A 22,922-nucleotide genomic window follows, 5' to 3' on the forward strand; every position below is an offset into this window, starting at 1 on the left:
AGCATTTGTTGAACAACAGAATATAACACAATAACATACATGAAGCAACATAAAAATACATTTAAAACTTAACAGCATATAATAACTGAACAATCAAAACAGATTGCAACACAACAGCTGCAGCATAATACATCTGTTGTATTTACATCTAGAGTGGACCTGGCCAGGCAATTCAGGCTAGATTGTTCCTTTTGAACAGGATCAAAATGACTTGCATATGGGTGATCTGTTGAGAGTGGTATTGTTGCTGGAAAATTAGGTCCTGGGATGCAACCTGAACAATTCCAAATGGCTGACATTAATTCAGGCATTCTCTCCATCAACCTATTTTTCTTGCAAATACAATGGGTATAACCAGGTGTAGGTCCTGTGCTCACTGTGCATAGGACTCAAGCTATACTTCACTGACAAACCCTAACCTGGATGAAACCGATTTGGGACTCCTAGTGTTCCTGCCCGAAAGAGACTCGGCCTGGAAGTTAGGCCGGACTGTTCCTTTCACAGCAAGAACAAGACTGGTTTTCGTACTTCTGGTCTGTACTGAGTGCCACAGAGGGTGAGAAATAATGAACTGGGATGTGGTTTGAGAGGTCGCCAGCAGCTGAGTTTAATTTAAGTATTAATTCTACTATCTTGTTTGTTGTAATTACATTGAAACAACTACCACAAAGTGTTTATTGCAAACAGTTACATCGAATCAAATTGCACCATTTGCTTTGCTTTTTAACAAATCTTTGATTTTGGTAGCTCATGGACACCGCTTGCTTGCACGGCGAGGTCCCAGAGACCATTTAATGTCAAAGGTACAGAAAAATAATTAGAGGGAACATTGGTGAAGAGTAAAAGTATAATGCTTGAAGGAGCACATCCTAATGGAGGAGTTTTACCACTTCTGTAATGAATGACACATAGCCTAAACGAGTATTCATATTAATAGTTTAATTTATAACTTTTTTGGCTAAATCTCAGTGAGTTAGTTATGTACAAGAATACAATCATTTGTATCTGAAGCTAGATTTGATCAGACTGTGTCTCAAATACTGAATTAGGCCACTAAAGATTAGTCAGTGTGGGAGTAATATACAAATGTTTGCACCGAAAGGAGTTGTGCAGGCAAAACTGCACATTTTTTTCCGATAAATTATTTTTGATCGACAATATTTAGATACGATGTATCCATCTATTTACTCTGGATTAACATCTCATTTTTTCATGAGTGAGGCAGGCAAACATGCCTGACACCTGTCTTTAAGAACGAATACATTTCCTATTTCATAAGCGCTGAATTCTTCCACTTGGTTAACAAAAACTTTTTCTAGCGCTTTGTCACGTTAATGTAGCTTTTTGAGTTATCGCTGTACGCACCAATATGTCACTGGCCTTGTCAATTTAAAACATTGTGGACATTGATGTTTGTATACGTGTGCTTCAGTTAGTTTTCTACAGAAGTGACATTTAGCTACATGTTATTTTTTTATTGTTTTAGGTACTGACATGCACAAAACTTGGAAAATCAAAAGAAGAATTTCTACAGTCTGCAGGCCCCCTTGTGGGGTCCGCAAAGAAAATAGTGGTTTTACTTTCAGAATCTACGGCTGGGTCACCTTTTGTGTACCACCTGATCATTTTTTGTGAATGGATGAGAAAACTGCCAGTCATCACAATGTTTAATAACTGTTGGCAAAAGCTGCGTCCCACTCTAAAGGCAATTCTTGGTAAGTGTACACAAATTGCTCTTTTATAAATGTAAATTGAAAAATGATAACTCCACTCAGAAGCCATTTTCTGCCTTTCTGGTATACACATTCACGTGCACACACAATCATGTAGGGGCCTAAATTAGTTTTTTGGATTACAAATATATCTTGAATTATTTGTGTAAGAAAAATGCCTCTATTTTCATGATCACCCCCATGTTTTTGGACTGATACTGCTGATTGTTTTACTCTGTGCACTGGGATTCTGCTAACCAGGCCCTGTGCATGTACTCTGACCCCCTTAAACATGTTCAAATTGGCACAGTTAACCCAATAAGTCCTTAGTATATTGTACAAAATGTACACAAGGTCCGCAAGTTAAGTGTCATAGTGGACTGAAGCACACTAAAGTGACATTGCAAAACATGACTGCAGGCCTTCCAACATAAACCTAACTCCCCATGTTTAAACTGCAAATTCGACCAGGCAAAATGACTGCTTTTGATTGGTCTAAACACTCTTTTTAAATATTAAAAAGTCACCACTAAGTAGACTTTAATTCCCAATAAGGCAGGGTGTATGTGTTGGAAAGTGGATTATTAGTAGTGGCAAATATGCATTTACCACTGGCAATAATACCTCTAACACAACATAGGGCTCAGAATTGGTCTTAGAAAATTATTTGCGTGCTCAACCCTTGGTAGCTTGGCTGCGAGCAGGCAGGCTTAACTTGAAAGACAGGTATGTTAAACATTTACAAAACATCAATTCACTAAATAATTAAGAAACAACACACAATAAAAATCCAACACTAATTTATAAAACATAGGACATATTTTTCTCTTTAAAATAACACCAAAACAAAAACATTCCACTGTAGGGAGCCAGAGATATGAATCTTTAAAGAGTAAACACTTTCTATTGCTTAGAAACTGATAGTGCCGGACAAAGTCAAAGTTTGAGGCCGACCATGATTGAGCCCTGGTCAGATACACTAAGCGGGAGGCCCTGGTCAAGAATTTACCTTCAAACTTAGAAACATTTCTGCAGGATTTCTCACCAGACATCATGCAGCCTCCTCCAGCAGGCCAGATTCAGTGAGGGTTCAAAGGATTTTCTTTCTGTGGAAGTCTGTTTACCCTCTGGAGCTTTTTCACAAAAGTTCACCAAACTTTCCCAAACTTCTGGAACTTCTTCCTGAAGTTCCTTTTCAGTGTCCAACGTGTCCAAAACACAATCCAAGGGACTGGAATCTCCAAGATGGTCCTTGAAATGTTGGGACCACAATTCCCACAATGAATCTGGACAGCACCTTTTAAAGTCCACTGGATACACTCCAGACAGGGGAGTCTTGGTGAAGTTGATGCAGGTGAACTATTTTAACCTGTAGCTTGCATAGAGTCCACTCTCTAGTCCTTTTGAAGCAGGTGTGATTCACAGGGCTAAAGTTCCAGACTGTGCAGCTGGCGCAGCCAGGCCAAGTGCAGGGCCTGGTTGGTGTAAATCAAACTTCTAGCATGGACCCTTCTTCTTCCTTAAAATTCAAGCAGCATATCTGGCAGGCACTGCCTCACTCAGATACGTATTCAGTGTTCTCTGGGTCAAGCAGGAGGGAACTCTTGTCCAATGAGGTGCAGAGCAAAACTACGGAGCATGACCACTTCCTCCAAAGTGTGGCACAATGGTCTCCCGAAAGCACTATATCTCCAGAATTCAATATGTCAGAATGTTCAGCAGAGAGAGCAGAGCTAACTAAACCAGCCTACAGGATGGCTTCATCTACATCTGTCTCCTCTCCTTACATCTGGGAATTCCTGCCTCAATCATGACATCTGTCTGGGCTCAGAAGTTAGGGCTATGACTGTCTTGACTTACATTGTCTGTCCCTGCCTCTCTTTGAAGAGGATGGTTTACAACCCCTCCCCATGTTATAGCATTCCTATGTAGCAGGGCCCAGTATGGCTCTCTGACCCTCTGACTGCTTATCACCTCATCAAAGCATCCTGGCTAATCCACTTAACTCTGGCCAATCAGGTCAGAGCACAAGAGGGCTGAATGTTGGCTTACAGACAAGAAAGTCTTATACCTTCTTGTCCGTACATTTTAGGATACATTCAACAATGGCATATTGTTGTATTTATCTATTCCATTCTAGGCAGTCATTGAATGTTATTTTTATGACCTCCTGATCGTTAGTTATAATTTAATAACTTCTTGCCATGTTAACCTATGTGCCTCGGGATTTGCAATGGGAAAATTGACTTGGGCAATTTGTCCAACACCAGGGCTTATAAAACATCTTTTATAAGGAACCTGCCTATATCTATTGGATCGCACACCCCTGGGATACCTAGGGGAGACTTTAGGGGTTCTGAATATGTAAAACTATTGCAGATCCTCACTCCATAGTGCTCCTAGAAAAAAAGGTAATTTTGGGAAGAACTTTACTACAATGTGGAAATGAAGTGTGCTATTTCACTAAATCCAAGGCGGATAAAACACATTTTATAAGGGTCCACCTTATAACTACCTGACCACCCCTCAACCTCTGGGAGACATAGGGGAGGCCCTAGGAAAGCTAATATGCCACAAAATTGTAGTTTATTAAGTTTTTAAGTTCCCCAAACACCAAAGTAGAGTTTAGGCACAATTTGCATTTTAAAAACTGTCCTGCAGCACGTGGCTGCTTTTAAACTGACCTCAGGCTTCAGCAGTGCACACATGCAAGAGAAGGAATGGCTGCTGGCCTCTAAACTGCCATTCCCTATTGTATACTAGGGACTTAAAAGTCGTTTATGTCCCCTGCCCTATTAGGTACTAGGGCCGTATAAGGGAGGTCAAGCCAGTCCTAGGATTTTCCTAACCCATAGTGTACCATAGAGTATGTAAGTGTTTTCAGTGTATTCTAAGTGTGTATTTAGCATAACACTGGCATTCGGCCTTGCTAGACAGAGCCCAGGGTCAGTTAGAGTCCCTTACCACCAGTAACAGTCACCAAAAAGTTGGGGAAGCCCAGGGCACAGGATGACTTTGCAACAGCAGGGTAATTAAAAGTAGGACGTATAAAAAGTCATGTAAAACAAGTCCTTACAGTGACAAAGCTCAGAAATCTATTTTGACTGTAGCAGGGTTAGCTCAAATCTATTTTGACTGTAGCAGGGTTAGCACGAGTTAGTTGTAAACTTAAATAAGGTAGTTTCCACTGAGGATATCAGATAAAAAGTGAATTCTTGGACTTTATGAAATATTTCTTATAAACCCAGTTCATCGGTAAAGTCAGATTTGTAACTAATATTTTACAAAACATACTTTTAAAAAGGCCCCTTTAACCTGTGTTAAGCCTCTAGAAGCCCATTTGCCCAAGTATCCAACTGTTACCTAGGAGCTGAATAGCTCCTTGATGAGATGTGAACTGGCTCCCTGAGCAGAGACAATGTCCTTGGGTGTGTGGAGAGGTTGATCTTCTCTTGACAGATGGCCTCGGGCCATGCCCATCCCCTTGGATAGCCTCAAAGGATCAATCAATCAATCAATCAGAACATTTATAGAGCGCGCTACTCACCCGTGAGGCGCTGAAGAGAGAGGGGGTGCTGCTACTGCTCGAATAGCCAGGTCTTGAGGTGTTTCCTGAAGGTGAGATGGTCCTGGGTCAGTCGTAGGTGGGCGGGGAGGGAGTTCCACGTCTTGGCAGCTAGGTAGGAGAATGATATTCCTCCGGTGGTGGCTCTGTGAATCCGTGGGATGGTGGCGAGGGCGAGGCTAGCAGAGCAGAGCTGGTGGGTTGGAGTGTAGAACGTGAGGCGGTTGTTGAGGTATTCGGGGCCCAAGTCGTGGAGTGCTTGTGTGCGTGGGTGAGGAGTCTGAATGTGATGCTTTTGCTGATGGGGAGCCAGTGCAGGTCTCTCAGGTGGGCAGATATGTGGCTGTGGCAAGGGATGTCGAGGATGAGTCGTGCAGATGCATTCTGTATGCGCTGGAGTCTTTTCTGAAGTTTGGCTGTGGTTCCTGCGTATAGGGCGTTCCCTTAGTCCAGTCGGCTGGTGACGAATGCCTGGGTAACCGTCTTTCTGGTTTCAGTAGGGATCTATCTGAAGATCTTTCGGAGCATGCGCAGGGTGTTGAAGCATGAGGATGAGATGGCGTTGACTTGCTTGGTCATCGTGAGAGAGGAGTCCAGGATGAATCCCAGGTTGCATGCGTGGTCCGTGGGTGTTGGTGCGGTGCCCAGCACTGTGGGCCACCAGGAGTCATCCCAGGCGGGTGGGGATGGTCCGAGGATGAGGACCTCCGTCTTGTCTGAGTTCAGTTTCAGACGGCTGAGCTTCATCCATTCAGCGACGTCTTTCATTCCTTCCTGTAGGTTGATTTTGGCGGTGGCTGGGTCTTTGGTGAGGGAGATTATCAGCTGGGTGTCGTCGGCGTAGGACCTGTTTGACAGGAAAGACCTCCAAGATGCAAAAACTTGAACTTGTCATGCGTGAGCTTTTCCTACCTACATCAAAGATTTTTCCAAGGCTCCATCTTAACACCAGATTCCTTAGGTGCTAAAACTCCTTCTCTCAGCACCAGCCTGGCGCTTGCTTTCTCCGAAGGATGTCAGGGAGGTAACTTTCCCACTGTAATGAACCTGGTCCTTGCATGCGTGCTATGCTTGATCAAAGTCGGCCTGCAAACTTACTCTTGTCCCAGTCAGGCATGACCAGTTGCCTGTGGTTAGCACTCTGTGCATTTTGGGGCTATTTTAATTTCAAACTTTAAAAATGTATATCCCTGAAACCCCTAATGGATATTGGAAGTTTTGGTGTCATTTTGTTGACTGAAATATACTTTTTATTTTTTATAAATTGCAGCATCCAGATACCCCTAAGGGTAAAAGTGTTGCACCAAACAAATGCTGATTGATTAGGTTGGATATTTGATTTGTCGTGTTTTTGGATTTATAACTGTTTTGGTACTTCAACATTCTTTACCCATTTTCTTAAGTTAAGCCTGTCTACTCTGTGCCAAAGCTACCATGGGTTGATCTTGGACTAACATTTATGAAACATTTACTGGACCTTAAAATAATAGTGCCATTATTACTTGTGGTGTACTACCATCCACCCCAAGTAGTAATGCACTTTCTCACAATTTGTATGAACTACTTGAAATTAGAGTCCAGAAGTGGAAAAATATTTTGAGATTGCAAACCTTGTGATTCACAAAATCAGGGATCTGATCAATTGTATATATGCCTCCAAGTTGGACTTTGCATAATGGGGTCATATTTGTGCTGGTAGTATAGATCGTTGTACAATGTAGTCATTCTCACAGCATGTTATGTTTTAAAGTATTACATCTTGGTGGAAGTGACCACCTGGCCATATCAGTATCAGTGGAATATGTTGGAAGACTTTTGTTTTGATGTGCTTTTAAGGTTCTTACATCCTTTCCCCAATGATTATAATCTCATCATAATAAGGAAAGTTATTATTATTAAAGAGTATCAAGAGCCGGGTTTATAATGTTTGCAGTCTTTTTATGAATGAAGATTCAATTGTAAAAGTGGTGGAGGGTCGAATACCTTTGGCAACATTATCCATGTATAATGTCAATTTAATCCTTTCAAACAGTGTTTTTTTATTAGGATTGTAAGACTCCAAAAAAGGCTGCGGAACAGGTTATCAGGCATACATAAAATGTAGAATTCTTTGTTATTTTCCTTATTAGAGAAATATACCAAGTACACCAAAATTATAAGCATTTAAAACAGAGCTCCAAACTAAGAAGAAGGTTTATATTCTCTGGAAATGTGCAGAAATGATAGAGATGATAGCTGAAGATGCTCTAAGGTTCTGCAAATTCATGAATTTAGGTACTTCAAACCATGTAGCAGATAGGGAAAGGATTGCAGCGTAAGTAAAATGGGTTCAGTTTTTAAGTGAGTTATCGGGAGGAAAATCTGGCATGATCAATAGGGATTTTCTTTGTATAGGCCAGTGGTCAATACATTACAAAAAACATTACAAAACAACAATCATGTCGATAAATTTACCAAGAGCAGCAGGCCTCAAAAACGTGCCAATGCTATTATTGAAGAACAATTGCAAGTGGTAGGTAGAACAGCTATCAACTTTCATTCAATGTGTTGCAGAGTCACATAAAGGCAGGAAAAAATTCCTAAATATGAAAGGGTTGCATCACTGAGACCCACAAATAAAAAAGCAATGCAGATGATCCTCTGCATTATGACCGTAGATCATTAGGAGATGGAGTCTTCAAGTTTTATTGTAAAATTGTACTGGAGTTCCTTAGAGACTATAGTACTAGCACTGGAAAAAGGTTGGTTGGTTAATATCATTACATGCTATACCATCGCTTCCCTATGGTGTCCAACCCAGAGATCGATCTAAGTAGCCTAGAACATTATATTGCAAATTCATCAATTTCAAGGCTATTTTTTACATAGTAGGTTGAGAGATTCTGATGAGTAAGTTGTAGTGTTTTAGGGATTCTGCACATACACAGAACTATGTGCAGGAAAACAGGACCTCAGTGTATATGGGCTTAGCCTTCCTACTGCCTCAGTACTGAAAATCCGAGGACCGACTAGCTATAGTGTCTCACTCGCTCTCCTACACAATCACGAAGATGCAAATGATTAGACACCCCAGAACACAACACTCCTGACTCTCTCAGGAACCACGGTAGCAATGCATACCCTTTCGCTCACTCACTCGTACCTGTCCACAATAGGAATTGACAGAGCCACTATTATAGTTCAAAATGTTTATTTAAACTATAGTGCTCTGTAATGCAGTATGCAAGCTGCTACCAGCACCATAACGCATAAACCTAAAAAAGTTAGCATTGTAGAAAGTCCATTTATTATAAAGAGGGATGTCATTGTATGTAGAAAATGGATTAAGGATTATAAGACCTAACCACCCTCCCCTTGGGTAGAAGAAGATGTATTATATAAAAGAAGATCTCTGGGCTTTGTCTGCAGACCCCATACCTTAGTGCCTAGATGGTATTTCTACATCATAGGAACTACATGGCTCTGCTCCCTCGAAAGGTCCCTTGCCAGGTGTGTGTTAAACCAACATGCATCCCCATAATAACAAAGCACAAGTTTTCAACAGTCGCAGCTGTATCAGAATGTGTTGTCTAGGTGCTAGGGACTGACAAGAACAGAATAATAAGGCACATTGTATATCGACCTTGCACAACGTGTTCAGACTAAACTCCAGAAACAGGCAGAGAACGCAGAAAGCAGACGGTTCTCATGTGAAAGGTACAGAGTTTTGCTAAATAAAGTCATGTAGTAACATGCGCAAAAGCAGCATCATGGCAGTGGAGCTCATGCTAACTTAGCAATGTCAAGGATCACTGAAAGAATATCGATGGCAAAAATATAGACCTACAAAAATATTGAGTAAAAAATATAAAATGCCAAAATATCGACTTCCTATCTTCAAACAGGTAAGTACAAAAATATGGAATCAAAAATATAGACCTACAAAAATATAGATAGTCAAAATATCGAATTTTTTAAATAGTTAAAAGGAATTTTAAATTAATGAAATAATATATATAACTAACTTAAACATACTTAAAATACTTTAATGACATTAAAATAAATAAATAATCAAAAAAATCCAAATACATATATATATATATATATATATATATATATATATATATATATATATATATATATATATATATATATATATAAACATGGTATTAATAAAAAATATACAATATATTTACCATACGATAGCGAGAGTGTTAAATTTACTATTCCCACTCCAGTGAGTGCAACAGTAGGGAAAGCGTTGGATAGCGGGAGGGTAAAAAGTTACTATTCCCACTCCAAAGAGTGCAACAGTAGGGAAAGTGTTGGATAGCGTAGGGGTGAAAATTACTATTCCCACTCCAATGAGTGCAACAGTAGGAAAAACGTTGGATAGTGGGAGGGTAAAAATTACTATTCCCACTCCAGAGAGTGCAACAGTAGGGAAAGCACTGGATAGCGTAGGGGTAAAAATTACTATTCCCACTCCAGTGAGTGCAACAGTAAGGAAAGCGTTGGATAGCGTAGGGGTGAAAATTACTATTCCCACTCCAGAGAGTGCAACAGTAGGGAAAGCGTTGGATAGCATAGGGGTACAAATTACTATTCCCACTCCAATGAGTGCAACAGTAGGGAAAGTGTTGGATAGCGTAGGGGTAAAAATTACTATTCCCACTCCAGTGAGTGCAACAGTAGGGAAAGCGTTGGATAGCGGGAGGGTAAAAATTACTATTCCCACTCCACAAAGTGCAACAGTAGGGAAAGCGTTGGATAGCGTAGGGGTAAAAATTACTATTCCAACTCCAGTGAGAGCAACAGTAGGGAAAATGTTGGATAGCGTAGGCATAACATTTACTATTCCCACTCCAGTGAGTGCAACAGTAGGGAAAGCATTGGATACCGGGAAGGCTAAAAATACTATTCCCACTCCAAAGAGTGCAACAGTAGGGAAAGCGTTGGATAGCGTAGAGGTAAAAATTACTATTCCCACTCCAGAGAGTGCAACAGTAGAGAAAGCATTGGATAGCGTAGGGGTAAAAATTACTATTCCCACTCCAGAGAATGCAACAGTAGGGAAAGTGTTGGATAGCGGGAGGGTAAAAATTACTATTCCCACTCCAGAGAGTGCAACAGTAGGGAAAGCGTTGGATAGCGTAGGGGTAAAAATTACTATTCCCACTCCAGTGAGTGCTACAGTAGGGAAAGCGTTGGATAGCATTGGGGTAAAAATTACTATTCCCACTCCAGAGAGTGCAACAGTAAGGTAAGCGTTGGATAGCGTAGAGGTAAAAATTACTATTCCCACTCCAGTGAGTGCAACAGTAGGGAAAGCGTTGGATAGCGTAGGGGTAAAAATTACTATTCCCACTCCAGAGAGTGCAACAGTGGGAAAAGCGTTAGATAGCGTAGGAGTACAAATTACTATTCCAACTCCAGAGAGTGCAACAGTAGGGTAAGCGTTGGATAGCGTAGGGGAAAAAATTACTATTCCCACTCCAGTGAGTGCAACAGTAGGGAAAGCGTTGGATAGCAGGAAAGTAAACATTACTATTCCCACTCCAAATAGAGCAACAGTAGGGAAAGTAAATACTTCATATATGATTAAAAATAAATTAAATATGAATATCAATTTCAAATTATTTAAAATTAATTCTCAATTTAAGATATTATAATAATTATTCAATAAAAAATAATAAAATTAATTTAATTAGTAAAATATAAGTACCTATTAACACAAAATATTTACCAATAATAATAAATTATTAAAAAAATTAAAAATAATTACCAATTAATTCTAAATTAATACCAATTTATATATATTTTTTTATTAATTACAATTAAATGACTTCACACCCAATTCCCCTATAAACCCACAACCCACTACAAAAATTAATTAAATAAAATGCACAGAATTATCAATTAATCAATTAATAAAAAATAATTACCAATTATATATTAATTACAGGCCAATTAAGGAATTAAATAACAATTAATTGTAAATAAGTAGCAATAAATAATTTAACATATTTAATTAATTATAATTAAATTACTTCCCACCCTATTCCCCTATAAACCCACAACCCGCACCAGAAAATAAATAAATACCATTAACATAATTATCAATTAATCAATTTAAAAAAATGAATTACCCATTATATTTTAATTAATTACCAATAAAAAACTTAATTGACAAATATTTTTAAATAAATACCAATAAAAAAATTAAAATATTTAATTAATTATAATTAAATTACTTCCTACCCTATTCCCCTATAAACCCACAACCCGCTCCAGAAAATAAATGAATACAATTAACATAATTATCAATTAATAAAAATTAATTACCAATTATATTTTAATTAATTGCCAATTAAAAATGTATTAACAATTAATTGTAAATAAATACCAATAAATTAAAATATTTAATTAATTATAATTACATTACTTCCCACCCTATTCCCCTATAAACCCACAACCCGCTCCAGAATTATATTACGCAAAAATTAAATAACATACATTTACTTACTTACTTACCTTTAATTCAATATTTTTGCTGTCTATATTCTGTCCCTCGATATTTTTGTTGTCTATATTCTGTCCATTCGATATTCTGTTCATTCTATATTTTTGATTCGATATTATTGTCATTCTATTCGATATTTTTGTAGTCTATATTCTGTCTTATCTATATTCTGTCTACTCGATATTTTAAACTCGATATTTACCTACCTCGATATTTTTGTGGTCGATATTATGTCTGTATACCCAATGTCAACAATGACCCCAACGGCCATATGACAGTAGTACTGGTTTGCACATCTTGGTTTGCTTAGTACTGTTGTGAAAATGCAGGTTTTCACCTGTAAAATCCTCCAGTATTTTTATTTTTGAACATCATTCTTTTTGGACCTCTGCTGCGAGGGAATGTCTCTAATGGAGCCATACCTATTTTAATCTTTTGTTTAAAATGGACTTGAGCTGTAACTGATAGTGCCCGCCTTGTAGTATAAGGTAAGCTGCTGTATGCAGACACAGTGAAGAATTCGGACAGTTTGCACGTTACATAGATTCAAGTGTGTCTAACTCAGCTTGGTATCTGTGGTATCCGTGTACAGGAATCACAGGTATCACTGTTGCAATTGGTCATGGCCTGAAAAGGTCTTATTATTCAATTGAGATTCCAGGGAAGGAGAAATAGCCCCTTTCCTCTTGGCCAACGTTTACACTTTTAATTGGCATGACATAGGAAAACCATTAGTGTGACTGTCCCTATATTTTGCTGGGTCACAAACTAGGTTCCCTTTAGGGTGCGTGCCCTCAACCCTTTCCTTTTAAAAAGGGAGATCTCTTTAGGAGGGCGCAGGTCTAAAATGCACAAAGGGAGAATTACCAATTGCTCACTTAAAATCAGCAGCATGAAAGATTGTATAGATGCACACCAGCGCTCACGCTCTCCGAGAGGGAGAGCATTGAGGAAGCGTGTTGGGGCAGTCAGAGAGGACATTGTACATGCCTCCTGCTCTCTAATTTATCTTACGGGAGAACTGCTGGTATGTTTTGTGGAAATAAGTAAGCAGATTATACCAACTGCCTAACCCAGAAGTGGCTCTGCTACAGAGCAGCATATCTTAAGTAAGGGTAAAAGCCCAGGCAAAAAAATTACACAGTCTGACAAAAACAGGTAAAAATACAGGTAAAAATACACACCATAAGGAGATAGGGACTCAAGAAAATTTGTATGATAAATTGAAAAATGTCATTATATTGATAAAAAATTGATATACACATATTCATTCAATACACATGATTAAAACAAGTTAATTAAAAAAATGTTATGTTGTATGATTTTTAGAATCATATGCTGTTACTATAAAGAGTATACATAGATCACGGGATTGTTGTCAACATAATGATAATGCCCAGAAACTGTGGAGGATGCTGATTCCTGTCCCTCAGCAACTGTCGGTCACATCCTCTGCTTTGAACTACTTACCTTTTTTCCATTCATTCAGTGAGGCTCAAATGAGCCAAACCTGTTTTTTTTAATGGAGCGGCTGTACAGCCCTCCAGCTCCATCAGCCTGGTTTAGCAATCCTCAGATATAGAAAGTTTTTCTCCATGACCCTATGATATCATATACTTAATCTTCCAGAAGTTGCCTGCGTTATTGTGGGAAGATTGCTACAGTTTTCTTTACCAGTGTTTGGGATACCTTGTGGTTGGTATTGTCTGCCTGCATGATGTGTGATGCCACAGTGTGGCATGTGTTTGGTGTGTGATTTGCTCCACTGTTGGATCGGTGTAACCTGGCATGGTCACTACTATAGCAGTTGTGTGTATTTTTTTGTGACTGAGCATCAAAACATTGTCACCTGTGGGTGCACCTGGCAATTGTAAATGGACAATTGATGATTGGAACCATTAAGTCTGGTCTACGTAGTTAGTTCCCCCCTATTTTTAGTATGACAAATTGAAATGTCTTTCTGTACCTACAGTCACCAGCAACACTGTAAAGTTCAGCAAGGGCTCTCTTAGTGCCCATATTTGAAATAAGATGGATTTGTTTCAATAACTCTTAGCCCTCTTTTTTTTTAATAGACTTCTTTGAAGCACTGATACCAAGGCTCTGAAGCATGACACGATCTGCAACGCCATTCATTTTATGCGTGGCTGGTGCATAATTTTGGGATGAATGGTCAATAAACCACAGACCATTAACAGATTAAAGCAGAGTAGATCCATTTTAAATGTCATAGGCAATAAAATGCAAGTATGCCAATCTTTAGATAAAGTTTATAAAGATAATTTAAAAAGATGTGACTGCAACTCAGTTAGGGACAATACTGCTGTTGAAGTTGTATGCCACAGATGGCATAATATACTATTGATTGGACATCGCAGACCATAGTACACTCTGGGCACTAAATGCTCAATTTGCTGTTATGTTTTCTATCACCGCACCTATAAATCTTGGTGTTTTCTGCAACATTTATAAAAAAAGCATTTTTTATTTCATACAACAATTCACATAGATGAAACGGTTACTTTGTTGAAACATTCAACCCTATAATATTGTTAAGCATGTTGTTCTTTAAAACATGTTTACAAAAGGTGCTATCTAGAATCAGACTATAAAAAGTTGACACCAAAATGATAGAAGTCCAATAAGTGGAAATGGAGTTACGAGTTTCTAACATTTAAGGTAAAATAGCCCCCAAAAAGTGCGAACCACTAACTGCGGGTATCTGGTCATGCCGCCCTAAACCAAAGCCACAAATTCAGGTCAACCATGATGGAGCGCAGGACAGATACAGGGCCAAGTGCAGCCCATTAGAAGTTGTACCTTCTGACATTGGTGAGGGGATGCATGGTGCTGCGATACAAAGCTCATAGTCTTGCTGCATCGGGTCCACTGAGCCACCGATCAGGAGTTCTGCGGTGCTGCAATGTGATGCCCTTGCATTGTCCTGAATTCTGCTGCGTTGGATCCGGTGAATCATCCAATCCGGAGCTGCGAGGTGCTGCAATGCAAGACAGTGCGCTGCTTTGCAACGCATTCAGTGACACCTTCAGTTGAGCAGGGAAGAGTGCACTTTGCCTCCAGACTAGGGTCCAGGCCCTGAAGGACAAAACATAGAGGGTCAGAAAGTACTCCCAACGAGGCCAGCAGAGGGATCTCATTCAGGTTCAGTTGGGTCTGGTCGGCTGGAAAGCAAGAGAGGACTTTGGAAGCTTGTTGTGACCCGGTAGCTCAAACAGGAGGCTAGCCAACTGACCACTAGTCACCTCTTCTGGCGATCCTGGGTTCAAGTTGAGAAGGTATAGTGTTCCTTCGTCAGACAGCAGGATGGTGCTTCTTCTGATTCTTCCACAGGTCCAGGAGTGTACAGATGAGGGGTTTGGAGGGTACCACTTTTATAGCCAGTGCCAGCCTGTGTGGGGGGTCTCTTTCTTTGTCTACCTCTAAACTGGTTCTGTTCAGAGTCTGTCACTTCCCCTGGGTTATGCCCCAAACTATCTATGGTGATGAAGGGCCGGCTGGCCCAGGTATATGCTACATTTGCTGGTGACAGGCAGGTAGCTACAGACGTCAGGAAGGGGGATGTGCAAAACCCTCAGGTAACACTTTGAAACTCAGGAAGTTCTAAGCACAGCTCCCCACGTCATCTTGCTCAAGAGGAGTACAGCCTGCCCATACCAAAGGCCCTTTTTCCAGTCTGGAAGGTATTCAAACCACACCACCAGAGAACCATTAATAGTCATGTGATACTTAACACTGGCAGAAAGGCATATTTGGTTGGGCAGAAAAATGGCAACACACTTAACTCCCCACCTGCACTCCTGCAGGCAGGGAAAACAGGTTTGCTCCTGCCCTGAGGAACCAGAGAAAACCTCCTCCTGAAAGAGATGGAGCCAGCTCCCACAAAACCTTGATAGGTGCAGGCAGAGGAGCCGACAATGGCCATGGGGTCCCTGAGGCTCCGCGCAGCCTGTGACCAAGGACACCATCACCACCAGACTCAACTTCCAGGAAGGAATGAAGGACCTTGCATCCTGGATGAGCAGCAGCTGGCTGAAGCTCAACTCAGAGAAGACAGAGGTCCATGTCCTCAGGCTCTCCCCCTCTCCATGGGACAACACCTGGTGGCCCTCCGCCCTTGGCAGCCTCCCCAACCCCATGGACCACACCCAAAACCTCGGCATCGTACTCGACTCCTTCCTCTCCATGACCCGACAAGTCAATGCCTTCACCGCCAACTACTTCAACACCCTCCGCATCCTCCAAAAGACCTTCAAATGGATCCCCCCGAATCAAGGAAGACCATCACCCACACACTCATAACCAGCAGACTGGACTACAGAAACGCCCTCTACGCTGGGATCAACAAATCTCTGCTCCGCAAACTTCAGACCATACAGAACTCCGCAGCCAGACTTGTCCTTGGCATCCCTCGACACAAACACATCACTCAATACATGCTCAACCTCCACTATCTCCCCATCAAGAAGAGAGTAACTTTCAAGATACTCACCCACACCTACAAATGCCTCCACAACATCGGACCTCAACCTCCGATCTGCCAACCTTGCCCTCGCCGAACCACTGCTCATCGGCAGTCCATATAGGCGGCTCATACGTCCTTATTTTTGCAGCTTTTCTCTCTCCATCTGTTTCTGTTTCAGCTATTCCCCCGAGCACTCAACCATCTTTTGGCAGCAGGAAACAATCTATGTCAAATGTGTGCTTGACCTAAGATGAAAAATGCCAGAGCTGCATGTTAATGAATAGCATATGGCTGCAATTTTACAGCTGCATGAGTAAGAGCAGGTTTTTGAACTTTGCAGTCTCAAAAAAATCTTTAAAAAATACATTCATGTATAATAAGTCAAATTAAATATGAGTAAAATATTAGTTCCATGTTAAGTAGATACAAAGTAATTCCAAGTGATCCAGGTTTTAAATATGTGCTCCCAAAATTGCAGCAATTTACTATTTCAAAGGCTAGTGAGGGGAACCTTCAGCACTGCCCCTTCACCCATCACTCAAAAACGAATGAGTACTTTCTCATTCACTTCCTCGGATGTTCCTGCTGCTTGAATAGGAGTCCTCTGTCTAACCATCAAGTTGCTTTTTCCCTTTCAATGAAGAGAAAATGTTTAAGAAATATTCCTTGCATGTTCTCAATATGTTTCTCATTAGACATATCGAAAGCTCCCCTAAGATCACTTCACAGTGATGGGTAAAGGAGTGAATGAAATGCCTAGAAGTTACCTGCTGCCCTGTCTTAAGGGCAAATAAAATATGCCATGATTTGTAAGTTAAGAATGTGAATTCTGGCGCCATGTTAGCCTTCCATTATTTCAAGTTTGTTAAATTGATCCTGCATTTACTTCCTTGTAGCTCCTTCACTTCACTATCCCCCTTACACAATACACCCACTCTCCAGTAAGCATCAAGCTTTCTTTACTTTTACCTTGTCAGTATTTCAACAGCTGTGTAGTTCCTTCATGCACCTTTGCTCAGAATCACAACTGGCACACGTGACCAGTGTAATATATGCGCTCTGCAGAGAGGCCAAGGATTGGATGAACATGCATTTGGAGTAACTTTAGGACCCACTGACAGGCACTGTGTGAAACTTGAACTGGCTTTGAGTCTCATCTCCAGATGTCTTAACAGAGGATTTTGGACTGTATAAGTATGGACGCATCTCTGACAAACTCAGAGATTCTACATAATTTGTATGGGGTGCTGGCCTTTGCTCGTAGGCCTTTGCCATACTACAGATGGAAGGCCAGGGCAAAAAAAAACACTGGGGAAAAGAACGAATTTTACAGCATCAACAAGGGGTCATACAACTGGTCCTGCTGAATGGATTCTGGAAAGGGACAAGGAGGACTCCAGTGATACTCTGTACCTCCACATAGTGGCCTTGCTCACTCTCCAAAGGAAGTCTGAAGGTGACTCAGAAGAGCCGCTGCCAGTGCAGCAGGAACCAAGCTGCGTCTTCTGAAGACGTCCACTAATGTGGATGTAATCTGTGTGTCCCACTATGCAAGTGAAAAGGGGTGGGTTTCGAGGATCCCCTCAAGATCTGAGGACCACCTGCATGAAAATACTGTACAGTGAGTGAACTTCTCCTTCACTGGTATATCATGGAAGACAGCACAGTTTTCTTTTGTCAACCTGGCATACAGCATTCCATTGAAGACACATCCAGTGAGAGTGCATACCAGAACGATTGATAATTCGTCCGCATGTCTCTGATTTGGAAAGTGAGAACCTGGCCCAAGAGACCTCATCACCAGTGCATGAAGCTCAATCTTAACCATGCAGTGGGATCAGAGTGTAGCCTACTTCAAGGATGTAACCAAAGACAATTTTTACAAAGGCGTTCCAATCTATGTGAGCATGTCATTCATGGAATTGAGAAATGCATATCATGGAATTGCGTGGTTACACTGCACACTCATGATACTCTCTACCTTTTCCATCACAACCTGAAATGTTAAAAAAATATAAATGGAGCATAAAATTATACTGGATGCTTGCCTATTCCTTATTATAGGTTGTAGGCATTGTGTGAACTACAGTGCCTCCATGGCCCTATTTAAAACCAGACACTTACCCTTTGTATGTCACTGGCACTACATTCATTTTAAAGCTGAACAGAATTGCTTCCAAGCTACAAGAGCACATGCACCCTCAATGACAGGGGACACTATTTGATCACTTGTGTACGCAGTAGCAGTTTAGTAGAGCAGAAGCCCTGAAGAAAGCCTAGGGACTTATAGCCTGTTTGGCTGAAACATGTCGGCTCTTTTTAGCAGTTATTTTTTCAAACTGCGTTATGCACTGCTCTGTTTTTAGTTAGGGGGTGTGTCCGCGTTTCAATAAAGTTTCTCTGTGTTAGGGCACGCAACCCTATTTTAACTCACCACTTCACATATTTGTGTGTTTTGCACTGCTTCTAGCTTTTCAGTGGTCAGTTGCTCACAGGATTTTTTAGAGTGAATGTGGGCGGTACTCGGCTCAGTACCTATCGGTATGGTGTTCTCTATGATCAAGAGATACACCGCCCTTCGAGCCGGTTGACCAAATGATAATACTGATCATCATGAAGAGTTGATAGTTATCCGGATATCGCGAAAGGCTGATCCCTACCACATATCACATTACTGTCTTTTTGTCGTTTCTTGAGTACCTTTGTTTCTTAGCTTTTTCTATGAGTTACAGGCAACACTTTACCTTTGAGAGAGTGTGATTAGCCAGCCACAATTTGTGGCTTCTAGACCCCCGGTTTTTTGTGTTGTTTATATATAGCAGAATGTGTACCCATGTGAAAGTTTGAGTGTCTGTAAGGGAGCAAGTGTTGCCAGATTTTTAGAGCACTCTCTAGTCCATTGCCAATCGAAAGGTAGCCCAATATGGGCGGTGAATTTCGCTCAATTCGCACTCCGTGGAGCTCGCTGAGTGTAGAAAACTCTGCTTTGCGATGTGCAGCAGTTTTTTTTCCCTGCTTGCGATCGTGAACGATAAGTTTGCGATCGTGAACGGTAAGTTCGCGAGCATGAGCTGCGGCTCGGGTAGAATTTCTACCCGAGCAGCAGGAATACCAGCACAAACTACAGTTCACACTACACTCTGCCACTCGCGGAACTTTGCAGAGTTTTTTGTAGCTTCGCAGAGTTCCATTTAGCAAAACTCCGCCCAGGCTTGAGTATTGTTACTCTAAGAAAGGAGGGCCATGGACAGGATCAAGGGTACACATACTTTACCACACTGTGAAAATCACGCAGTGCCTTTACTACACAGTCACTACCACGACTGCGACGTTATCACGCATTCCTGTCGAATGCATGTCATTAAAACTCCTGCTTTAGGGAATGCGGTGTTAGACTGGTGTTGGAGTTTAAGTCCATTCCCTACTGATACACTAACTGGAGTTAGAATAGAAATGTATACTATTCCAAAGTCCAGCACTTCCCTAAAGCAAGTCATTGTAAAGACTTGTGTGCTAAAGGCACGCCTGTAAACGATGCAGTCATTATAGTGACTGCATTGTTAAGCCACACATGCTTTAGGCGTGCATGGTGCCGTCATAGAGCCTTATCAAGGAGGCATTAAACGGAGATTCGTGACTGCACCATCTTCCAAAAGTAACTGCTTACTTTCTCTCTGAGCCCTTGCAGGGAGGGCAATACTGTTTAACATAGCAAGATGCCATGGTACAAGCAAGGCAAATGGCCCCTTAGACAGCTATTCGGGTAGTGCAATAGAACAATTATGAAGGATCAATGGGCCACTCAAGGTTTTGGCCCATGGTGTTACTAAATCTGCTGCTCCAATACTTGTACCCCACTTTTCTCCTCCATGTGGCAATTAGTCACAATCAGGTGGGCAAAAGCCTGTTACTCTCTCCAGCAAATTGAAATTCACCTTGAGTTTTAAGGCTTGCAAAAGTGTTACGTAACAGTAACATGTGGCACAGTAGGAGGCACTGTTACTGCCCATGGATTGGCATTTGAAGAAATGGCTGACTCTTATCATTTTCAGGTACCTTGGAGAGAGACTCCCAAACTTCTGCAAATGCCGATCAGCAAGGGAGGTAGGATAGTTCTGAGATGTCAGTTGAAATACGTCTGACAAAGCTGCACTTTTAAAGTGCTTCTATCACACTTCTTAGAGGGGAGCGTTAAGCTCAAGGCCAGTGCCGGCATTTTGTTAGAACAGCTAAAAGACTGATCCGGTTACCAACACATATTTCTACCCCAATACACTAAATATAACACAACTTCATTTACAAAATAGCCCAAATGGCAACCCGCACAAATTAATATTTTCTCACACAACCAGGAAAGGTTTTGCCGAATTGTGCATGACCCCAATCTGGCAACACTGAAGGAATAATGTGTGCATGAGTACTGTGAATAACAGGTAAGGGCAGGGAGGAAGACTCCTACAAAGCTATTTACACTTACCTGCTGCTGATTTGAATCCTCCTTTGCATCCTGGCTGGGGAACACCAGTGCCAGGATGCACCCACAGTAAAATCCTTCACAGCGAGGTGGTAAAAAGCATGTCACACACCAAAGTAACCTCAAGAGGCAAAGGGCAGCAACCAAAGAAGGGAAGGGCAGTAAGCACAAAATAAAAGACAGCAAATACGAGGCAAATGGCAGGAGTGAATCAGCACCACACTACCAAAAAAGTAGTAATGTGAAGGAGCTTTATGCACACAAAATTAATGGCACTTCCAAATATCTGTGGTGCTTTCTCATTCATTGGTGAAACATCACTGGTGACGTTGCTACGTGCCAATTGGCTGCTGACCCCGAGTTCTCCAACCCGAAATCTCCATTTGAAATGAAGGAAGAAATACAGGGAGGGAACGTACAGTTGACATGGGAAACAATGAAAGGGGAAATGTTAAGACGGAGTTTGCATCCCCGTGAGATGATGTTGTACCTTGCCCCACAGATTGAAGAACTCTGCTCTAGTATGTCAAGACCAGCATTTTGTTCTGGTTGGCTGCCCCCATATGTCATGGTTGTCGTACCTAATGATAAGAATTATATGTAATATAGTAGCACCATCATGTTGCCAAAGCTGTCCTCTATGCCAACAACTGCCTTTTGTGAGCAAGCACCAGGATTTTGCCATTGGTACCCGTATGATTCATAACAGGGGGTGGTGATGGACAGAGTATCTGAATTAAGCAGAACACTCCTACCCAGTCAAAAGATCAGGGCTTGATCCATCACCGTTTTTTAGCTCACTGCACCATCCCAGTTCAGAACCTGGCTATATGCAAATTAGTCTGTCCCTGGCCCAGTGCATCATGGGAACAGGGCAGACCAAACTACCAAGCCAGTTCTTTACTGTAAAGGAAACAAGCTTCCGGGGACCAGTTTCTGGCATTGCAGCCGTCTTCGGCCCGGCTTGCTTGAATCCTGATGGTGCAGTGAGCAAGGGACTCATGTCGAGCATACCCTTCCACACTTATGGTGGCCAAAACGATTCATAACAGGGGGTGGTGATGGACAGAGTATCTGAATTAAGCAGAACACTCCTACCCAGTCAAAAGATCAGGGCTTGATCCATCACCGTTTTTTAGCTCACTGCACCATCCCAGTTCAGAACCTGGCTATATGCAAATTAGTCTGTCCCTGGCCCAGTGCATCATGGGAACAGGGCAGACGAAACTACCAAGCCAATTCTTTACTGGAAAGGCAACAAGCTTCCGGGGACCGGTTTCTGGCATTACAGCCGTCTTCGGCCCGGCTTGCTTGAATCCTGATGGTGCAGTGAGCAAGGGACTCATGTCTGAGCATACCCTTCCACACTTATGGTGGCCAAAACGATTCATAACAGGGGGTGGTGATGGACAGAGTATCTGAATTAAGCAGAACACTCCTACCCAGTCAAAAGATCAGGGCTTGATCCATCACCGTTTTTTAGCTCACTGCACCATCCCAGTTCAGAACCTGGCTATATGCAAATGAGTCTGTCCCTGGCCCAGTGCATCATGGGAACAGGGCAGACCAAACTACCAAGCCAATTCGTTACTGGAAAGGAAACAAGCTTCCGGGGACCGGTTTCTGGCATTACATCCGTCTTCGGACCAGCTTGCTTGAATCCTGATGGTGCAGTGAGCAAGGGACTCATGTCTGAGCATACCCTTCCACACTTATGGTGGCCAAAACGATTCATAACAGGGGGTGGTGATGGACAGAGTATCTGAATTAAGCAGAACACTCCTACCCAGTCAAAAGATCAGGGCTTGATTCATCACCGTTTTTTAGCTCACTGCACCATCCCAGTTCAGAACCTGGCTATATGCAAATTAGTCTGTCCCTGGCCCAGTGCATCATGGGAACAGGGCAGACCAAACTACCAAGCCAATTCTTTACTGGAAAGGAAACAAGCTTCCGGGGACCGGTTTTTGGCATTACAGCCGTCTTCGGCCCGGCTTGCTTGAATCCTGAGGGTGCAGTGAGCAAGGGACTCATGTCTGAGCATACCCTTCCACACTTATGGTCGCCAAAACGATTCATAACAGGGGAAGGTGATGGACAGAGTATCTGAATTAAGCAGAACACTCCTACCCAGTCAAAAGATCAGGGCTTGATCCATCACCGTTTTTTAGCTCACTGCACCATCC

The 22,922-nt window shown here is 41.7% G+C and overlaps 1 protein-coding gene across 1 annotated transcript in view; it reads left to right on the top strand.

Annotated features, from left to right (window-relative positions):
* Window positions 1-22,922, top strand: part of LOC144827299 (uncharacterized) — a 1,220,416-nt gene that overhangs the window by 638,006 nt on the left and 559,488 nt on the right. The window contains exon 4 of the mRNA XM_078685665.1: window positions 1,487-1,715. Coding sequence (XP_078541791.1) covers window positions 1,487-1,715 — 229 coding nt within the window. The remainder of the gene's footprint in view (window positions 1-1,486; window positions 1,716-22,922) is intronic.

This window comes from Lissotriton helveticus, chromosome 4_1 (assembly GCF_964261635.1).
Source record: "Lissotriton helveticus chromosome 4_1, aLisHel1.1, whole genome shotgun sequence".
NCBI lineage: Eukaryota > Metazoa > Chordata > Amphibia > Caudata > Salamandridae > Lissotriton > Lissotriton helveticus.